At 37.9% G+C, this 21659-nt stretch overlaps 1 protein-coding gene across 42 annotated transcripts in view; it reads right to left on the bottom strand.

Moving 5' to 3' along the window:
- VPS8 (VPS8 subunit of CORVET complex) overlaps nucleotides 1-21659 on the bottom strand; it is a 388385-nt gene that overhangs the window by 55868 nt on the left and 310858 nt on the right. For all 42 annotated transcript variants that reach the window (XR_013413738.1, XR_013413737.1, XR_013413739.1 and 39 more), the window contains 4 exons: nucleotides 13710-13791; nucleotides 13265-13347; nucleotides 2604-2684; nucleotides 194-363 (listed from right to left, as the gene is read on the bottom strand). Coding sequence is in view for 38 of the 42 variants with exons in the window: in XM_077991934.1 (XP_077848060.1) it covers nucleotides 194-363; nucleotides 2604-2684; nucleotides 13265-13347; nucleotides 13710-13791 (416 nt within the window). In the remaining 4 variants the exon portion in view is untranslated. The remainder of the gene's footprint in view (nucleotides 1-193; nucleotides 364-2603; nucleotides 2685-13264; nucleotides 13348-13709; nucleotides 13792-21659) is intronic.

Here is a 21659-nt window from a genome sequence, read left to right as displayed (position 1 = left end):
CTCTGTATTTATGTCTCGCCTGGGCACCCCAACCTCCACCCCAATGCAGAATGTAAGGTCTGTGAGGGCAGGAACTTGCCTATCATGTTCATTGCTAGAATGACTGCCTGTCTGTGTATCCATGTGTATTCTTGCCTGGTAATGCCACAGATGTACGTGTACCATACATGTAACATTTATTTCCCTTTCTTACCTAAAGACAATAATTTCATCAGCCATTTCTTGGCGTCTCTTGTACTGCTGCAAACATATAGAGCAGTAATCTTGTTTGGGATTCAGTCCTCTGGTGACTGAAGCTCTCAGGTTACACAATGACCAATGGAGATCTTGGTTTAGAAGGCTAGTTGTTGTTTCCAGCAGGGTCTATGAAACAACAAAACAAAAAACAAACAAACAAAAGGTTATAAAATGAAAGAGATAGAGGAGATGGATGGTGAGTAGCACTTGTTTAGTTTTCAACTACCAACAACTAAAATTGGAACACATTATAAAGGGATAAAATTGTTGAAACAAAAAAAAATCAAAACCTCACAAATTCAAGCGGTTAACCTCAATGTGCAGAGTAATGGTGAGTGTATACATTATGAGACTCTCAAGTCTGTCATTAGTTTCTACTGAGAAATGTCAGCTCTGCCATTCTGCAGTTTAATTCAGTATTGATGGCTTTCAAATGACTAGATAAGCCCAAATCTATTTATTACATTTATATAATAACTGCTCTCTGAATGGCTCAGAGTGTTGTAATAAAGAATACAGCTAATTCTGAATCCCAGATTTTTTATTGAAACTGCATTCATGGTAATGTTTCAAATATCTTTTCACTAGTAAAGCTAATGGCCACTACTCCATTTTCATCTTCCTTGGGCAGAGAGATAACATTTTCCTGATCAGCACTTAGAAGTCATTTGCATCTACTCAAGACCATGACATCTATCATTAAGTCACATAAAGACATTTTAACAGCTATCACATTAAGTCATTTTAAGGCTCTATGTATTTATAAAGTATTGTTTTTGTACCGTATCTCATTCTTAACATCGGTATATATCATCTGGCTATGTAGTTGGGTTCTTTTCTCTCAGTCCTGAAGGGGAAGATAGAGCTAGGTACTGCCTGCCCTCCTTGCTATACAGCTTAGCTCTTTAACTTCACCTGTAACGCAAAACTTTTCGTTCTAATAGTCTCATTTTTTCCAATCAGTATCACATTTTTCTCCTCTTTCATAGTTCCAAAATTGGTAAACATTTTCTGCCTTGCACTCAACTTTACTTCTGCTAACGTGGAATCTGTGCCTGTAGGAGTATCAAGCTTCACTGGGCTACACATAGCCAAACTGCAATTCTTACAACATTCTAAGAAAAGCTGTCACCCAGATTTTCCTTTTTCTTCTCACAGATTCTTAAAAAAAAAAGCAGACGTTGTCTCCAACAGACCTAAATGGTACTTTTCCTAGGTGGCTTCAGGAGTCACTTTGCAGTACACTAAGAAAAAAGCCCGTACACCAGGCTGGCACTTACTGAGACTTAAAGCTAAAGACAATTTTGAGTTAAGGGAAGACTAATGATCATTTATGGTGATATGGTTTGGCTGTGTCCCCACCCAAATCTCATCTTGAATTCCCACGTGTGGTGGGAGGTAACTGAATCACGGGGGCAGGTCTTTCCTGTATTGTTCTCATGATAGCAAGTAAGTTTCACGAGAGCAGACAGTATTATAAGGGGGAGTTTCCCTGCACAAGCTCTCTTATCTGCCGCCACGTGAGACATGCCTTTCACCTTCTGCCATGATTGTGAGGCCTCCCCAGCCACATGGAACTGTAAGTCCAATAAACCTCTTTCTTTTGTAAACTGCCCAGCCTTGGGTATGTCTTTATCAGCAGCATAAAAACGGACTAATACAATGGTTAGTGACAACTATCTGTTTCAGAATGTTTAAAATAATACTCATTTAATTTTATTTTGCAATTTTCTATATTCATGTTGACCCTTCCTTTTCATGTGGTATAGCTTTGTACTAAATTATTTTTCCAGAAAGTTTCTCATACCTTCATTTTGAAAAAAAAGATACTTGTTTCATTGTGAATGAATTAAAATAAACTAAATTTGAATTAGATGCATTTCTACATTCTGAAATGTGTGTGTGTGTACACAAATCAAGGTCAAGATAACTTTTTTTTTTTTTTTTAGAGACAGGGTCTTGCTCTGTCACCTGGCGCAATCATAGCTCACTGCAGCCTCCAACTCCTGGGCTCAATTGATCGTCCTGAGTAGTTACAATTATAGGCACATGCCACCATGCCCAGCTAATTATTTTTATTTTTTGTAGAGACAGTGTCTTGCTATGTTGCCTGGGCTGGACTCGAACTCCTGGCCTCAGGCAATCCTCCTGTCTCAGTCTTCCAAAGTGCTGGCATTACAGGTATGAGCTACCATGCCTGGTGAGAGAAATTAAAAAACTGAAATAAATATACACACATACACCTCAGTCTACCTAACTGCCAGTAAATAGATGGTAACTTTTTTTTTAAGTATAGGTACAAAAGAAAAGAAAATAGCATTTTTCTACCTTAGGACAGACGTAGATGTAACAAGTAGCTTACTTACTTGTTCATAGTTAAAGGTATCTAACATTCCCAGAATAAGTCCCTGGATTTCTCCAAGTTTTCCTTTTCCATAAACTGGATCCTAATTAGAAAAAAATATAATTCTGTTATAATTCTGTATTTTAAAATTACTTTAAAATGTTAAGTTATCTGAAAAAGCCAAATGCTTTTAAGTATTTTTCTACAGTCACAAAATATTTATTCTTCCACGAATGTTCCACTGGAAATGTACCATAGTCTTCCTCTGATCATCTCAAATATTTTTGAAAAACAAAATTTAAATTATCCAAGCCCCTTTCTTAACAATCCTTGCAAGTCTAATTAAACTTTACTTTTATTTTGTTTCTGCAAGAAGCTTCCTCTCCTTCATATAAAACAGCAACTCTCCCTCTTTGCACTCTTATTTGTCTGTTACATTAAAACCAGTGTACTCAGGAATACCCAGAATCTGTCCAACAACTCCTCCTGTGATCCCATTTAGCCACCTCCTGCCCCTAACCAACTAAATCGCACCAGTTTTGGAGACAAACAGGTTCTGAGAAAACAGCTCTCAGTTTTTTGAAGTTTTTTTCAGTAAAGTCACTACTGATAAACAACAGATACCTAGATATCCAATGTTCCCTCCACTGCATTTCATATGAGGTATGCCAAGTAACTTGTTTATTATGTACATTTTGGAAACACTGAAGTGTACAAAACACACACACACACACACACACACACACACACACAAAACAAAAAACAAAAAAATGAAAAGCAAAAAAACAAAAAACCAAAAACCACACCAAAAACTGAAATCCAACCAGAGATAAACACTGTTGATATTCTGATGTATATTTCTCTAGTCTTGTTTCTGGGAGAGGTGAGAAAAGGAAGGGAAAGAGGGATATATTTTTTAGTGTATAAAATTGGAGTATTTTACAAAATATTTTTATATCTTTTTTTTAACTCAATGGTGTATTGTGAGCACTTTTCCATACCATCAAATATTTCTTTTTTTTTCTCTACTCTTGTGACACATTACAAATATTTCTTAATAGGTACAGAATATAAATTATGTGAAAATATCATGTTTTATTCATTTTCTGCTTTGAACATTTCACTTTTCCCCTTTCCCAAACTCCAGCCACTATTATCAAATGCTAGTGGTTGCAAATCTCAACTGGAATCTCTGATTCTTTAGAGATTTCTAGACAGAAAACTATAGACTCAAAGGGCATTTTCATGGCTATCAATATATATTGCCAAATTGCTCTACCAAAGTTTATTTTAGGATTTTTATCCCCATCAGCATATGTATGTGCTCACTTCACTGACCTTTGGCTAGACTAATAATTTTAAAACTGTGAACACATGAGTCAAGTCTATTACTTTTCTCTAATATCAAGTTATATATGACATAAATGACTCTTTTCCATGCCAAATAGGAGAATCCAGCTACACAGTTATGATAAAAGTAGTTGCTATTTTAAGTGAGTAGCATATGCCAAGTACAGTACTAAGCACTTTATGTTTACCACATTACTAAATTCCTTCAACAGGTTTTGTGAGTAAAGAAACTGAGGCTTAAAGAGGTTACAAAAACTTCTCTAAGTCACAAAACTATCAAGCAGGTAAGATGGGATTTGAATCTAGGTACCTCAGAAATCATGCTTTTAATAACCACACTATACTGGTCTCCCAGGTATGGATACAAAAACTAATAAACTAAATAATAAACTACTTCTTGCTTGAATATATGGGTTTCTAACATAGGTAACTAAATAATAAATTAATGATTGCTGGAAAACATGAGAAACATGTCTGGCTATTTCTTAGGGAGTCTTGGTACTGTTAAGAGTTAACTGTGAGTTCAGAAGGCAAAAAGGCCTATGGAAGCAGGAAAAACCTGTACAAGAATTGTCTCAGGATTTGCTTATTTTTCTCTTCTGGGTTCTAGTGATGGCTCTTGCAGAATAGGTCGTGCAGTTCCTAACTAAGATTGGTTTTCAGTGCTTTGAGTCTGTCTAGAGCAGCATGAGATTGTCTGCCAGAGGTTTCTTTGGCCTCTTCAACTGCTAGGGTTATGCTGAAGAAATCCAAGGCACAAAATAACTATATGTAGTAATTATCAAATTAACAAGTTTGGGCTTGAACACATCACTTAAGCTTAATAGAAAAAATTTCTATTTCACAGCTAGGGATCATATCACTAAGCTAATGATATCTGCCAAATATGTGGAAATCATTTACAAAAGGCAAGATACAGATATTTCAGACTAGTCCTTCAGAGAAAAACAACTCAAAGCCATATACCCACTGGACAATTTTTTCTTTTTATTTTCTTTGCATAAAAATAGACCCTTGTTAATGCTTAATTATACATTTGGTCAAGTTCTTAATAAGTACACATTTGCCAAATATCAACAGATGGTACAATATCTTATTAGAAAACTCTATTAAAATATTTACTATAATATGTGGATCCAGTATGACAATAGAGCTCTGGCATGTGTTTACAACAAAGGTGGTTTAAAGAACAAAGAGGTCTTAAAAGGTTAAATTCTGGGAAAAAGAAATCTTTATAGGTCATTTCTATATTTATGTCAGTACATTTCACTGTAATATACATAATTTAAAAGCAAAATCATGAAAACAATCTCATGCTGGGACAACATATAAATTATAGAATGCAAAAGGGAGCTCAAAGCTTCTAGCACAGCATGCACCAAACCACTAGCTCTTCAAATTATTTTCCAAAGATGTCAGCTAGATTCTTCAGCAATGAATAAATGCTGAGGTTTCTCTTAAGTTGTTTGCAAACTATGAAGGAAGAGCATACTTGGTTACCCATGTAAATGTGTTTTTCAAGACATACACTAGAAAAGATGTGATGACCACTTTTTTTTCCTATTGCTTTCTGGTACCTACTGTATCATGTATGTGTATGTTTAAAATAAAAATCTTTATTAATTGAGCACTGCTTTAAAATATCAATGATGCCCTAAACAGGAGAGTCTATAATTTGTTTGCCTTTCCTCAGTGAGAAAGTAATAAACAGCTTCTCAGAAGCTAAAAATTACTTCTGCCATAGAGTGAAGATAGAATGTATACAACATAAACACGGTCTTTAAAATGTTCTCTTATCACCTAATATTCATAAAAAAAGACGGTGTAATTTGGGTCCCAGGCATCAGTCTGAATAAACACGTGAAGATCAAGATCTGTAAGAACCTGTTATCATGTGACCACTTCTTTTGGAAAAACTAATTTTTTCAGTTGTATCTGAGCAATTGTGCATCTAAGTAACTGCTGTTCCCTACATTTTTCAGTGGGGATCTGATAAAGTGAGGTGGGCATGAGAAACGCCTTGATTAGTGTTAGATACAGAAGAAAAGCCCTAAAACTTGAAGTTAGTAGACCTGGATTAATTCTAATGGCTCCCATTTCAAAACTGAATAAACAAAGACAAGTTATTTGATCTTTCTGAGTGGCACTTTTCTCATGAGAGATATGAGGTATTGCTACATCCCCAGCTTAATTTGCACAGTTAGAGATCAAAGAAGATAATGAACACTAAAGTGATTTGTAAACTGTTGAGAACTATACAAGGACATTAGGTGAGGGAGTCAACTAATATTTAATGGGCATATACTATGTTTTAGGCACGGCACTGGGTGTTGTAGATAACATAGTGAACAAGGGAGACATGATCTCTGCTTTTATAAAACTCACAGCCTAGCGGGTAAGCTAATATGAAGGTAGGGCTCAAAAAGAGTTTATATTTACAGGTGTGACTGGGGCTGCGGTAAGGGTGAAAAGGCAAGGAAGAAAAAACTTAGCTCCTAAAATATTCTAGGAGATAGAGTAGAGAGGATTTGACGTGGATTAAATACCGGGACTGCTGAGGAAAATAATGAGGAATTCTAACACACAGTTAAGGAAGAAATTATACAAACTGTCTACAATCTATTCCAGAAAACAGAAGCAGGTGGAACATTTCTTTTCTTTTCTTTTTTTTTTTTTTTTGTAGACAGAGTCTCGTTCTGTCGCCCAGGCTGGAGTGCAGTGGCACAGTCTCGGCTCACTGCAAGCTCTGCCTCCTGGGTTCATGCCATTCTCCTGCCTCAGCCTCTTGAGTAGCTGGGACTACAGGCGTCTGCCACCAGGCCCGGCTTATTTTTTTTGTATTTTTAGTAGAGATGGGTTTTCGCCGTGTTAGTCAGGATGGTCTGGATCTCCTGACCTCATGATCCGCACGCCTCGGCCTCCCAAAGTGCTGGGATTACAGGCGTGAGCCACCACGCCCGGCTAAGGGAACATTTCTTAACTCATTCTCTGAGGCCAGCATCACCCTCATACCAAAACCAGCCACAGACATTACAAGAGAGGAAACTATATGAACAGAGATGCAAAAATTCTCAACAAAATATTAGCAAATTGAATCCAGTAATGTATAAAAAGAATTATACATAACAACCAAGTGGGATTTATCCCAGGTATGCAAGGCTGGTTCAACATTTAAAAATCAATTAATCGGCTGGGTGCAGTGGTTCATGCCTGTAATCCCAGTACTTACGGAGGCAGAGGCGGGAGGATGGCTTGAGCCCAGGGTGAGACCCGCTTGGGCAACACAGCGACACCCCATTCTCCACAGAAAAAGAAAAAAAAAAAAGACAAGAAAAATAAATTACTGTAATCCATCACATCAACAGGCTAAATAAGAAAAATCACATGATCATATTAGTAGATGCAGAATTTGTAATTGATAAAATCTAACGCCCACTCATGACAGACAAACTGTGAGCAAACAAGAAAGGGAGGGACACTTCCTAAACTTGATAAACAACATTTATAAGAACCTTACAGCTAACATCATACTTAATGGTGAGAAACCAGATGTCTTTCTTCTAAGACAGAAAATAAGGAAAAGATATCCCCTCTCACCACTCCTATTCAACATTGTACTGGAAGTTCTAGTTACAGCAATAAGACAAGAAAAGGAAATAAAAGATATACAGATTGGGAAGGAAGAAATAAAACTGTCTTTGTTTGCAGATGACATGATTGTCTAAAAAAACCTGAAACAATTAAGTGATTGTAGCAAAGTTACAGGATACAAGGTAATTATACAAAAGTCAATTGGTTTCCAATATGCCAGCAATCAACAGTTAGAATTTAAAATTAAAAAGACACTTCATATTAGTACCTAAGAGAAATATTTAGATATCTAATAAAATATACATAAAGTTTGTATGAATAAAACTAAAAAACTCTAATGAGGGAAAGCAAAGAAGATCTAAATACATGGAGAAATATTTCATGTTCTTGAACAGAAAGATTTGATATTATTATAATGTTAGTTCTTCATTTGATCTATAAGTTCAATGTATTCCTAATCAAAATTCCAGCAAGTTACTTTGTAGATATCAACAAACTGTTTCTGAAGTTTAAAGCAGAGAGGCAAAAGACAAGGAATGGCCAACACGATAATGAAGAACAGCAACAGTGGACGACTGTCACTCCCTGACTTTAAGACCTATTATAAAACAACAGTAATCAAGATAGCATTGGTATTGGTGAAGGAGCAGAAAATAGATCAATGTAAAAGAACAGAAAACCCAGAAGTAGACCCATATGAGTACAGTCAACTAAACAAAGACAATTCAACAAGTAGTGTTGGCACTATTTCCAACTGTGTATATCCACATGCAGAAAAATGAATCAACACTGACCATACATTTTCCCCTAAAATTAACACAAAATGGATCATAGCTCTAAATGTAAAATGCAAAAATACAAAACTTTTAGGAGAAAACATATGAGAAAATCTGAGTAACCTTGAGTTTGGTGATGAGTTGTTACATACAACACCAAAAGCATGATCCATGGGAGAAAAAGTCAATAAATTGGACTTCATGAAAAGCAAACACTTATGCTATGTGAAAGACTCTGTTAGGAGAACGAAAAGACCAGTCACAGAATGGGAGAAAATATTTGCAAGACACACATGTGATAAAGAACCTTATCCAAAATATACAAAGAATCCTTAAAACCCAACAAGAAAACAAACACTTCAAAAAGCAGATAAAAGCTCAGTATCACATGTTGTAAGAGAACTACAAATTAAAATGATTATGAGACTACTACACATCTACTAGAATGTCTAAAATCCAAAACACTGACAAAACCACATGCTGCTAAGATATGGAGCAACAGGAACATTCATTTAGTGCTGGCAGAAATGTAAAATGGTATAGACATTTTGGAGGAGAGTTTGGCAGTTTCTTACAAAAGTAAGCATAGTCTTATATAATCCAGCAATCACATTCCTAGGTATCTACCCAAATGAGTCTAAAACTTAAATCTGCACAAAAAGCCTGCATATGAATGTTCATAGCTGCTTTACTGAAATTTGTCAGAACCGGAAGGCAACCAAGATGTTCTTTGATAGGTATATGGATAGACAAAACTGTGGAACATCCATACAATGGAATACACAGAGATAAAACGAAATGAACTATCGAGCCCCCAAAAGAAATGGAAGAACTTTAAGTGCATATTGCTAAGTGAAAAAAGCCAAAATGAAAAGACAACGCACTCTATGATTCCAACTATGTGACATTCTGGAAGAGGTAAAACTATAGGGACAGTTAAAAAAAAAATCAGTGGGCCGGGCACGGTGGCTCGCACCTGTAATCCCAGCACTTTGGGAGGTAGAGGTGGGCAGATCACTTGAGGCCAGGAGTTCAAGACCAGCCTGGTCAACATGGCAAGACCCCATCTCTACTAAAAATACAAAAATTAGCCGGGTGTGGTGATGTATGCCTGTAATCCCAGCCATTTGGGAGGCTGAGGCATGAGAATCTCTTGAACCTGGGAGGTGGAGGTTGCAGTGAGCAGAGATCACGCCAGTGTACTCCAGCCTGGGTGACAGAGTGAGACTCTGTCTCAAAAAAAAAAAAAAAATAGTGGTTGCCAGGGGATTAGGGTAGGGAGGAGGATGAATAGGTGGAGTACAGGGGCCTTTTAGAGCAGTATATGATATGGTAATGGTGGATATAGGACACTACGTATTTGTCAAAAACCCATACAACTGTACAACACAAAGGGTGATTCCTTATGTAAACTATGGATTTTAGTTAATAATTATAATGTATCAGTATTAATTCACCAATTGTAACAAATACACCACACTAACACAAAGACGTTAATGGTAGGCAAAACTGCGTGTGGGAGGGAGAAGGGGTAAAAGGGAATTCTCTGTATTTTCTGTTTAATGTCTCTGTAAATCTAATACTGCTCTAGTAATTAATAATAGAAATACTAAACCTGAATGAAAGGTCTGGTTGTGTAACTGAGGCTTGCTGACTGATGCAACTCCATGTAGAGTGACAGGACAGCTAGCCAGCCTTTTTCTTGAGGAAAACCTGAAGCATCAATCTATTTAGGGTTTATTTCTCTGAGATCATTCAGTGTCTCAAGAAAATGAACCTGTCTCCTTCGTGGGAAGTGAGTGCGTCTGATGGCTGCTGGAAGGGGGAAGAGGAGCACAGGGAATCCTATCAGCAGACTTTCCCCAAATCCTCATTTTCAACCCTGTGTTTTACTCCCCTCCCCTTGTGTCTGAGTCATTCCTCTGCTAAAAATCTTGATGACAACTGATTTTAGAATAAAATCCAAATTCCTTATCATGAATTACCAAGCAATTAAAGACACAGTCCCTGCCTATCTCTCAAATTTCAGCTCCGTGATTTTTCTTTATTCTTATCCTATGTTCTGAGTACACTTAAAAAACTTGTAACTTCCCAAATGTATCATGCTTTCACCTCAAAGTCTTTGTGTATATACAATAAATCCTACCTCCTTTCTTTCCTTGATTTCCTTAGACTCTTTTAACAATCAGACATCTCCTCTTCCAGGAAATCTTTCCAAATTCCCTAGTCTGTTTCAGGTATACACTTTTATTGGTACTCCTTTGGTCATATATAGTCATAAATACAACTCAATCTAACTTACTCAAAAAAGTTAATTATTGTAAAGATGCTAGGGTATTTCACAGATCTAAAAAGAGGAATGCTAGTAAGTCTCAAGAGTCACAATGAAGGACTGATGTGCATCAGCTTTTTCTCCCCAGGTCGCCTCCTCTCCCGGTCTCTATGCCTTGAATCCTCTTTATACATTTATCCATTGGTGTGTCTCTTCTTAGAGTCTACTACATTCGTCTCCTTCTCTCTACAGATTATGCTTTTTCACTCTTCCAGTCCATATAATGGAAAAACAGGAACTGTCCACTCCTGAAATTTGTACCTGATGTAATCCAGACTTAATGAGTGACTTATAGGTCTTTTCCAAGTTCAGCTCTAAAATGTCCTGGAAAGCACACCGATCGGCCTTGTTTAGGCCATTTGCTCACCCTGAGTCAATCAGCTGGACACAGGAGGCAGGGTGACACTTTCCCATGGCTGCTCCTGCTCTTATGCAGATTAAGTATAGAAATGTAGGTATGGCAATTATCCTATATTCAGAGCAGATAATCCTGAAGGTGGCCACTATTACTTGCATCGAGCCCTATGAATAGTTGTATCAGAACATTTTTTTGTCTCTCAAATAAGAGCTCTTATGGGTTCAGAACTATGCCTTTCATCTAAACAGCATAATGTACAATTAATATATTTAATTAATAATGAACTCAAAAGACCAGGGACATAAACAAATAAAAAAAGCTTACATGACATAAAAAAAGAATACGAATTAGGAAGTGAGAGACTTAGGGGGTGGTCCAAGTTCTGCTGCTAATGATAGGTTAAGAACTCAACTTCTCTATACTTCAGTTTCCTCTTTCTTCAACAGAAATGTTTATAGTAGCCCTGCCTACCTCAAGAGATTGTTGTGGGCTTCAAATGAAATGATATCTGTGAAAGCACTTTGAAAAATAAAAATATCTGTACAAATATAAGGTAGCATAATTACAGTAATCACAAACATGCAAATGAGGAATTTAAGAAATAGCATACCTTCCTGATAAGTGGGAGTTAACAACCATTGAAAGTAGAAAATGATAAGAAAAAATTATAATGAATGCCAGTATAACTCAAAATAAAGTGAAAATTTTCAAATATCAAGAGACTTCTAGGTTCCAAAGTCTTGAAATATAAAAAACTTTAAAATCATGTTTTTGTCAAGAGAAAAACATGTTTTTGTTATAATTTACATACCATAACATGTGGTTAAAGCTCAATGGGAAGCAAAATGTATAACACAGAGAGAACCCATTTGGCTTTACGATTTCATTTCTTCTAACTTATTTGGAAAAGTATTCCTGCCCTTTGGATACATTACTTTATATATGATTAGAAACCTCATAAGTAATGTGCTTTAAAATGGATATGTGAAGCAGTCTATATCAAAGAATTATTCAACACATGATAACTGTTAAGATCAAATTAAATAATACATGTAAAAATGTATTCTGGCTGGGCACAGTGGCTGCCGCCTGTAATCCGAGCACTTTGGGAGGCCGAGGCAGGCAGATCACCTGAGGTCAGGAGATCGAGACAAGCCTGACCAACATGGAGAAATCCTGTCTCTACTAAAAATACAAAATTAGCCAGGCATGGTGGTACATGCCTCTAATCCCAGCTACTCGGGAGGCTGAGGCAGGAGAATCGCTTGAATCTGGGAGGCGGAGGTTGCAGTGAGCCAAGATCACACCATTGCACTCCAGCCTGGGCAACAAGAGTGAAACTGTCTCAAAAAAAAAAAAAAAAAGCATTCTAAATGATAGTATACCATGTGATGACAAAGACTACAGGATGTAGTCTTCTTTATCAGAAAAGCCCCAGAAGCTTAATATCAGATGGGAAGGAGAGCTTGGTGAGTCTTAAAAGAGAACTGATAGGAACACTCTTGATTGAATAAAAATCATTTGAAAATTATAAGGACTAATGGCATCATATTATGGTTTGTTTTGTGTGTGTGTGTGTGGGGGGCAGGGTGCATGCACATGTATGCCTATACTGAATAAAGTGAGGAAAGACAAAATGGATTCTGAGTATGGTTCCTATTGTTTCCCCAAGAATGCTCACAGGTTTTTTTCTAAAAATGTATCTTGGAGTATTCTGAGTGTTCTCTTTTGATGAAGCTGAGAAGGTTCAGGCTTTTTTGCTGAAAGAAACAAACTGAAATGATGCTTCCTACAAAAGCTTTGGACACAAAGCCAGCTAGAATTTAGAGTCAAGGATGAGTATTCAAGACAAAAATTATTTTAGGATGAGTTAGAAAGCCTAAATAACAACCAATGCTTAGGAAATCCCTGTATTAATTTTAAGATTCTTTTTGGAATCTAAAAATTATAATCAGCTGGAAAGAAATGATAACTGCCTCCCAGTTATCAAACCAATAGGAAACTTGTATATCTATATCCCAAGGCAACAGGGAATATCTGAAGGCTGCACGCCCTAACTGAAGGTCACCAGCTTATGTCAGGCAAAGTCACACCAATAAAATGACAGAAAAGATTCAAGAATGAGGGTCAGAAGTTAGATATTTACATATTTAGCTATTGCCAAAAATTAGCTGCATTATGCTTGAGATCCCTTTACACATTAGCCCAATTGACTATTATCACTAAAATGTTAGTTGTAATCAATCAATATTTAATATTCACCCCTTTTAACTCACCTGTAAAATTCTTTGCAAGATTGATGGAAGTGCAATAAATGCTGCCATGCTATTTAAAACTTGCATGGTCAAAGATTTCAGAGCTGTTATAACAAAATATTAATATTAAGGTTAGTTTAAAATAAGAGTTTTCAGTTTTTCCTGTAAGTCTGTGGAAAACAGTGGATTTATACAGCTTCTTAGAAACTTAGCTAACCAAGGCCTATTTGAGATTTTAAAATTAACTGTTGACAAGTTATAAAGACTACCATTATTTAAGATAAATTATAGGAGTGGAACAACAGAAAGAAATATAAAAGATGAGATCAACCATACTGTATGGTTTCATTAAGGAAAATCGTAAGAATATGCTATTGGAAAAAGATACTATCCTGATAGTTTCTGCAGACAAATATTGGATTGATGATATAGGTGGACTCAGTCATTTGAATTCTGAAGAACTTACCTTCAGAGTGTAGATGAGGAATGGCTGAACTGGACAGCTTCTGAGGAGCCATCATTGCCTCCAATAATGGAAACCAAAGTGCCTATAATGTCAGAGAAAATCAAAGAAAAACAGATTTCATTTTTTCATTGGTCAAAGAAAACAATGAAAAACAAAAGAATAACATCATCATACTGTTTTACAGGTTGAAACGTACTTCTCACATACCATTTGTTTGTAAAAATAAGAAAAATAAAAATGGAAATATTTGGGGCAAAAAAAAGAGAGACAATACAAAGCAGAAACCACAGCTAGAACAGGCATCTTTATCATGAAGCCTTGGGAAACATAAGGAGGCCAAAGTTAAGTAAGTCTAGGCCTTGGAACTGCAATCTGACTTGCCTCAGGGGAGGGCAAGTTCAAAGAAGCCAGGAAAGAGCCTCCTGCTAGATTCTTATCTACTCTATTAAAAATTTATCACTGACAAAGTTTAAAACAATCCTATTGCTGCATAAAGAAAAAAACACACCCGCCAGCTGTCCCCCACTCAATTTTCTTTAGCTATGTCAAGCAAGAAAAATGAGTAAAGGTTATCCAAAGTTTTTTCCACATCAAGCATTATCTTAAATTTCCCAAGTCATCACGGACCAGAAAATAGAAGTTAAAACTGTATCAGTTAACATGATCAACCATGTTAAGAGATTTAAAAAAAAATCTATCATTTAGTCATATTACATTAATCACTACTAAATGCTTTACATTTACATTTTTGCATTTCAATGTCATAATAACCTTATACAGTAGGTATTATATTCACCAGAGATATGAAATTGAGGCTCACTGAAGTTAAGCAATTTTTCAAAGACCACACAGCCAGTCAATTACCTGACTCTAAATTCTGTGTTCTTCCTAAGCCTTAGGAAAAATATTCATTATAAAAATGAATGGCCAGGCATGGTGGCTCAAGCCTGTAATCCCAGCACTTTGGGAAGCCGAGGCAGGCAGATCACCTGAGGTCAGGAACTCAAGACCAGCCTGGGCAACATGGTGAAACCCCATCTCTACTAAAAATACAAAAAAATTAGCCGGGCATGGTGGCAGGTGCCTGTAATCCCAGCTACTTGGGAGGCCGAGGTAGGAGAATCACTTGTAACCAGGAGGCGGAGGTTGCAGTGAGCCAAGATTGTGCCATTGCACTCCAGCCTGGGCAAGAAGAGCGGGACTCAGTTTCAAAAAAAAAAAAAAAAATGAACCCACTGCTGCCCTGCCCCCATGAAGATTCTGCCACCCACCCCTGCTGGTGTGCAGTGCACCCCAAACCACTGCTGTCCATCCTGGCACAAGCATGTGCACCTGTCATGCCACTGTTGCTGCTGGCACACACACACACAAGGATGGACTCCACAGCCACTGCCTCAACAAAGTGCTTTAGCTGGCATCCCCCACTGGAGCATTGTTACCAGCTGACCAGAAACATTTTAGCTCCTCCAATGCAGCAAGTACATAAGTTCGAGGGGCCAGAGCACAAAGCCATAGGTCTGGTCTCAGCCGCTAAGGGTTAGAACAAGCTGCCCAGTAGTGTTGAGCTGAGCCTTGGCCCCCTGAAATCTTCCAGAAATGAAGACAGTTGACTGACCCCACATTATACTACAGTCAAACCTTCAAAGGCATCAAAGAATACAAAAGCAAAAAATGCCATCCAAAGTACAGCAACTTCAAATATTAAAGGTACACCAGCTTATACAGATAAGAACGAACTCTGGAAACTCAAAAAGCCAGAGTTTCTTCTTAATAGCAAACAACCCCACTAATTCCCCAGCAATGGATCTTAACCATGCTGAAATGGCTGAAATGACAGATACAGAATTCAGAATTTGGATAGGAATGAAGATGTTTGAGATGTGGAGAAAGTTGAATTCAAATCCAAGGAATCTTAGGAATCTAATAAAATGATACGAGCTGAAAGAGGAAATAGCCATTTTAAGAAAGAACCAAACTGATCTGTTAGAGCTGAAAAACTCACTACAAGAATCATATAATACAAGTGGGACAATTAACAGCAGAGTAGATCAAGCTGAAGAAAGAATCTCAGAGCTTGAAGACTGGTTCTTCAAATAAAAAATGAAGACGAGTTCTTCAAACAAAAAATAATGACAAAAGCAAAGAAAAAAAGAAAAAAAATGAACAAAACCTCCAGGAAATATGAGATTATGTAAAGGTAGCAAACCTTTGGCATTCCTGAAAGAGAGGGAGAGAGGACAAGCAACCTGGAAAACATATTTGAGGATACTGTCCACAAAAATTTCCCTAACCTCGCTAGGTTCTTGACCTTGAGAGGCTGACATTTAAACTCAGGAAATGCAGAGAACCTTTGTGAGATATTATACAAGACAACCATTACCAAGACACATGGTCATCAGATTCTCCAAGGTTAACATGAAAAAAAAAATTAAAGGCCGCTAGAGAGAAGGGGCAGGTCACCTACAGAGGGAATCCCATCAGGCAAACAGTAGACTTTTCTGCAGAAACCATACAAACCAGAAGAGACTGGGGGCTTATACTCAGCATTCTTACAGAAAAAAATTCCAACCCAAAATTTCATATCCAAACAAACTAAACTTCATAAGCAAAGGAGAAATAAAATCATTTTCAGACAATGAATGCTAAGGAAATTCGTTACCACCAGACATGTCTTACAAGAGGTCCTGAAGCTAAACATGGAAACAAAAGACTATTACTGGCCACCACAAAAAACACACTTAAGCACATAGACCACTGACACCATAAAGCAACTACAATGAAGTCTGCACAACAACCAACTAACAACATGATGACAGGATCAAATCTGCACATAACAACATTATTCTTGAACATAAACAGGCTAAATGCTGCCCTTAAAAGGCACAGAGTGGTAAGCTGGATAAAGCAGCAAGATTCAATGGTATGCTGTCTTCCAAGAGATCCATTTTACATGCAATGACACTCATAGACTCAAAGAAAATGGATGGAGAAAAATCTACCAAGCAAACAAACAAACAAAAAAAAAGCAGGGGTTGCTATTCTAATTTCAGACAAAAGAGACTTTAAAACAACAAAGAACAAAAAAGACAAATAAAGGCATTAAATAAGGATAAAGGGCTCGATTCAACAAGAAGACTTAAGTATCCTAATATATATGCACCCAACAATGGAGCACCAGATATATAATACAAGTTCTTAGAAACCTATGAAGAGACTTAGATAACCACACAATAATAGTGGGAGACTTCAATACTCCACTAATAGTATCAGACAGATCATCAAGGCAGACAACTAGCAAAGATACTCAGGACCTGAATGTGATACCTGACCAAATGGATCTAAGTGACGTCTGCAGAACATTCCACCCAATAATAACAGAATATGCATTCTTCCCAACTCTACCTGGCACACACTCTAAAATCAACCACATGATTGGCTATAAAACAATACTCAACAAATTCAAAAAAATGAAAATCATACCAACCACACTCTCTGACCACAATATAAAAAAAAAAACAGAAATCAGTACTAAGAAGATCTCTCAAAACCATGCAATTAAATGAAAATTAAACAACTGGATGACTTTTGGGTAAAAACAACGAAATTAATGCAGAAATCAAGAAATTCTTTGAAACCAATGAAAACAAAAATACAACATACCAGAATCTCTGGGACACAGATAAAGCAGTGTTAAGAGGAAAGTTTATAGTGCTAAATGCCCACATTGAAAAGTTAGAAAGATCTCAAATTAACAACCTAACATCACACCAAGAGGAACTAGAAAAACAAGAGCCAATCAACCCCAAAGCCAGCAGAAGAAACAACCAAAATCAGAGTTGAACTGAATACAATTGAGACAAGAAAAAGCATATAAAAGACTAATGAAACCAAAAGATGATTCTTTGAAAGAATAAATAAGATTGCTAGTAGGAAAAAGAGAGGCCGGGTGCGATGGCTCACAACTGTAATCCCAGCTTTGGGAGGCTGAGGTGGGGAGACTGCTTGAGTCCAGGAGTTCAAAACAAGCCTGGGCAACATTGGGAGACCGTGTTTCTACAAAAACACAAAAGTTAGCAGGGTGTGGTGGTATGTGCCTGTAGTACCCAGCTACTCTATTTGGGAAACTGAGGTGGGAGGACTGCTTGAGCCTGGGAAGCAGATCATATCACTGCTCTCCAGCCTGGGTGACAGAGCAAGACCCTGCCCAAAAAAAAAAAAAAAAAAAAAAGAAAAAAAGAAAGAAAAGAAAAGAAGGAAGGAAAGAGGGAAGAAGAGAAGGAGGGAGGGAGGATGGATGGACGGACAGAAGGATGGATGGAAGGAAGGAAAAGGAGAGAAGATCCAAATAAACGCAGTCAGAAATGACAATGGGACATAACATTGACCCCCAGAAATATTAAAAAAAAAGAAAACCCTCAGAGCCTATTATAAACACCTTTATACACACAAACTAGAAAACCTAGAAGAAATGGATAAATTCCTGGAAACATACAACCTTCCAAGATGGAACCAGAAAGAAATTGAAACCCTGAACAAATCAATATAACAAGTTCTGAAATTGAAGCAGTAATAAAAAGCCTACCAACAAGAAAAAGGCCAGGACCAGATGGATTCACAGCCAAATTCTACCAGACATATAAAAAAAAAAAACCTGGCACCAATTCTACTGAAATTATTTCAAAAAAAGTAAGGATGAGAGACTCCTCCCTAATTTATTCTATGAGGCCAGCATCATTTTGATACCAAAACCTGGCAGAGACACAATATAAAAAAAAAAAAAAGAGGAAAGAAAACATCAGGCTAATACTCCTGATGAACATACATGCAAAGGTCCTCAACAAAATACTAGCAAACCAAATCCAGCAACATTTTCAAAAGCTGACCCACACCCACAAGCATCTGAGCTTTGAAAAAGTTGACCAAAAAAAAAGATAAAGCAATGAGAAAAAGACTCCCTATTCAATAAAGGGTGCTAGGATAGTTGGCTATCCATACGCAGAAGAATGGAACTGGGGAACTAAGTATCACTATATATAAAAATCAACTTAAGATGGATTAGACTTGAATGTAAGACCTCAGAGTATAAAACTATTAGAAGAAAACCTAGGAAATATTCTTCTCAATATCAGCCTTGGTAAAGAATTTATAGCTAAGTCCTCAAAAGAAACTGCAACAAAAACAACAATTGAAAAACGAGACCTAATTAAACTAAAGAGCTTCTGCACAGCAAGAGAAACTATCAATGGACTAAACATACAACCTAGAGAATGAGAGGAAATATTCACAAACTATGCATCTGACAAATGTCTAGTATCTAGAATCTATAATGAACTTATATCAACAAGCAAAAAACAACTCCATTACAAAGTGGGTAAAGGACATTAACAGACACTTCTTAAAAAAAGACATGCAAATGGCCAATAAACACAAAATGCAACGCATCACTAATCATCAGAGAAATGCAAATCAATAAGACACCATCTCACACCAGTGAGAATGGCTTTTGTTAAAAAGTCAAAAAATAGCGGACATTCGCAACGCTGCAGAGAAAAGGGAACACTTACGTATACTATTGGTAGGAATGTAAATTAGTTCAACTACTGTGGAAAGCAGTTTGGAGACTTCTCAAAAGAACTGAGAGTTGAACTACCATTTGACCCAGCAATTCCACCATTTGTAATATACCCAAAGGAAAAGAAATCATTCTATCAAAAAGATACATGTACCTGTATGTCGACTGCAGCATTATTCACAATAGCAAAGACATGGACTCAACCAGGTGCCCATCAACAGTGGACTGGATAAAGAAAATGTGTTGGATGGCAGTTCCAAGATAGCCGAATAGGAACAGCTCCAGCCTCCAGCTCCCAGTGTGACTGACACAGAAGACAGGTGATTTCTGCATTTCCAACTGGGGTACTGGGTTCATCTCACTGGGGCTTGTCGGACAGTGGGTGCAGGACAGTGGGTGCAGTCCACCGAGTGAGAGCCGAAGCAGGGCAAGGCATTGCCTCACCTGGGAAGCGCAAGGGGGAAGGGAATTCTCTTTCCTGGCCAAGGGAAACCGACACACAACACCTGGAAAATCAGGTCACTCCCACCTTAATACTGTGCTTTACCAAGGGTCTTAGCAAATGGCACACCAGGAGACTGTATCCCTTGCCTGGCTCAGAGGGTCCCACGCCCATGGAGCCTCCCTCATTGCTAGCACAGCAGTCTGAGATCGAACTGCAAGGCGGCAGTGAGGCCGGGGGAGGGGTGCCCACCATTGCTGAGGCTTGAGTAGGTAAACAAAGCACTGGGAAGCTCGAACTGGATGGAGCCCATCATACCTCAAGGAGGCCTGCCTGCCTCTGTAGACTCTACCTCTGGGGGACAGGGCATACCCAAACAAAAGGAAGCAGAAACCACTGCAGATTTAAATGTCCCTGTCTGACAGCTTTGAAGAGCGTAGTTATTCTCCCAGCACGGAGTTTGAGATCTGAGAACGGACAGACTGCCTGCTCAAGTGGGTCCCTGACCCCCGAGTAGCCTAATTGGGAGACACCCCCCACCTAGGGGCAGACTGACACTTTACACCTCACATGGCTGGGTACCCCTCTGAGACGAAGCTTCCAGAGGAACAATCAGGCAGCAACAATTGCTGTTCAGCAATATTCACTCTTTTGCAGCCTCTGCTGCTGATACCCAGGCAAACAGGGTCTGGAGTGGACCTCCACCAAACTCCAACAGACCTGCAGCTGAGGGTCCTGACTATTAGAAGGAAAACTAACAAACAGAAAGGACATCCACACTAAAACCCCATCTGTACATCACCATCATCAAAGACCAAAGGCAGATAAAACCACAAAGATGGGGAAAAAGTAGTGCAGAAAAGCTGAAAATTCTAAAAATTAGAGCACCTCTCCTCCTCCAAAGGAACGCAGCTCCTCGTCAGCAATGGAACAAAGCTGGACAGAGAATGACTTTGATGAGTTGAGAGAAGAAGGCTTCAGACGATCAGACTTCTCCGAGCTAAAGGAGGAAGTTTGAACCCATCTCAAAGAAGCTAAAAACCTTGAAAAAAGATTTGACAAACAGCTAACTAGAATAACCAATGTAGAGAAGTCCTAAAATGAACTGATAGAGTTGAAAACCATGACATGAGAACTACGTGACAAATGCACAAGCTTCAGTAACCAACTCGATCAACTGGAAGAAAGGGTATCAGTGATTGAAGATCAAATGAAAGAAATGGAGAAGAGAAGTTTAGAGAAAAAAGAGTAAAAAAAAAAAAAAAAAAAAAAAGAACAAAGCCTCCAAGAAATATGGGACTATGTGAAAAGACCAAATCTATGTCTGATTGGTGTACCTGAAAGTGACAGGCAGAATGGAACCAAGCTGGAAAACACTCTGCAGGATATTATCCAGGAGAGAACTTCCCCAACCTAGCAAGGTAGGCCAACATTCAAATTCAGGAAATACAGAGAATGCCACAAAGATACTCCTCAAGAAGAGCAACTCCAAGACACATAATTGTCACATTCACCAAAGTTGAAATGAAGGAAAAATGTTAAGGGCAGCCAGAGAGAAAGGTCGGGTTACCCACAAAGGGAAGCCCATCAGACTAACAGCAGATTTCTCGGGAGAAACTCTACAAGCCAGAAGAGAGTGGGGGCCAATATTCAACATTCTTAAAGAAAAGAATTTTCAACCCAGAATTTCATATCCAGCCAAACTAAGTTTCATAAGTGAAGGAGAAATAAAATCCTTTACAGACAAGCAAATGTTGAGAGATTTTGTCACCACCAAGCCAGCCCTACAAGAGCTCCTGAAGGAAGCACTGAACATGGAAAGGAACAACCAGTATCAGCCATTGCAAAAACATGCCAAACTGTAAAGACCATCGATGCTATGAAGAAACTGCATCAACTAACAAGCAAAATAACCAGCTAACATCATAATGACAGG

Source organism: Macaca mulatta, chromosome 2 (genome assembly GCF_049350105.2).
Source record: "Macaca mulatta isolate MMU2019108-1 chromosome 2, T2T-MMU8v2.0, whole genome shotgun sequence".
Lineage (NCBI taxonomy): Eukaryota > Metazoa > Chordata > Mammalia > Primates > Cercopithecidae > Macaca > Macaca mulatta.
The sequence above is the reverse complement of the archived record's forward strand: the minus strand, read 5'-3'. Positions and strand labels throughout refer to the sequence as shown.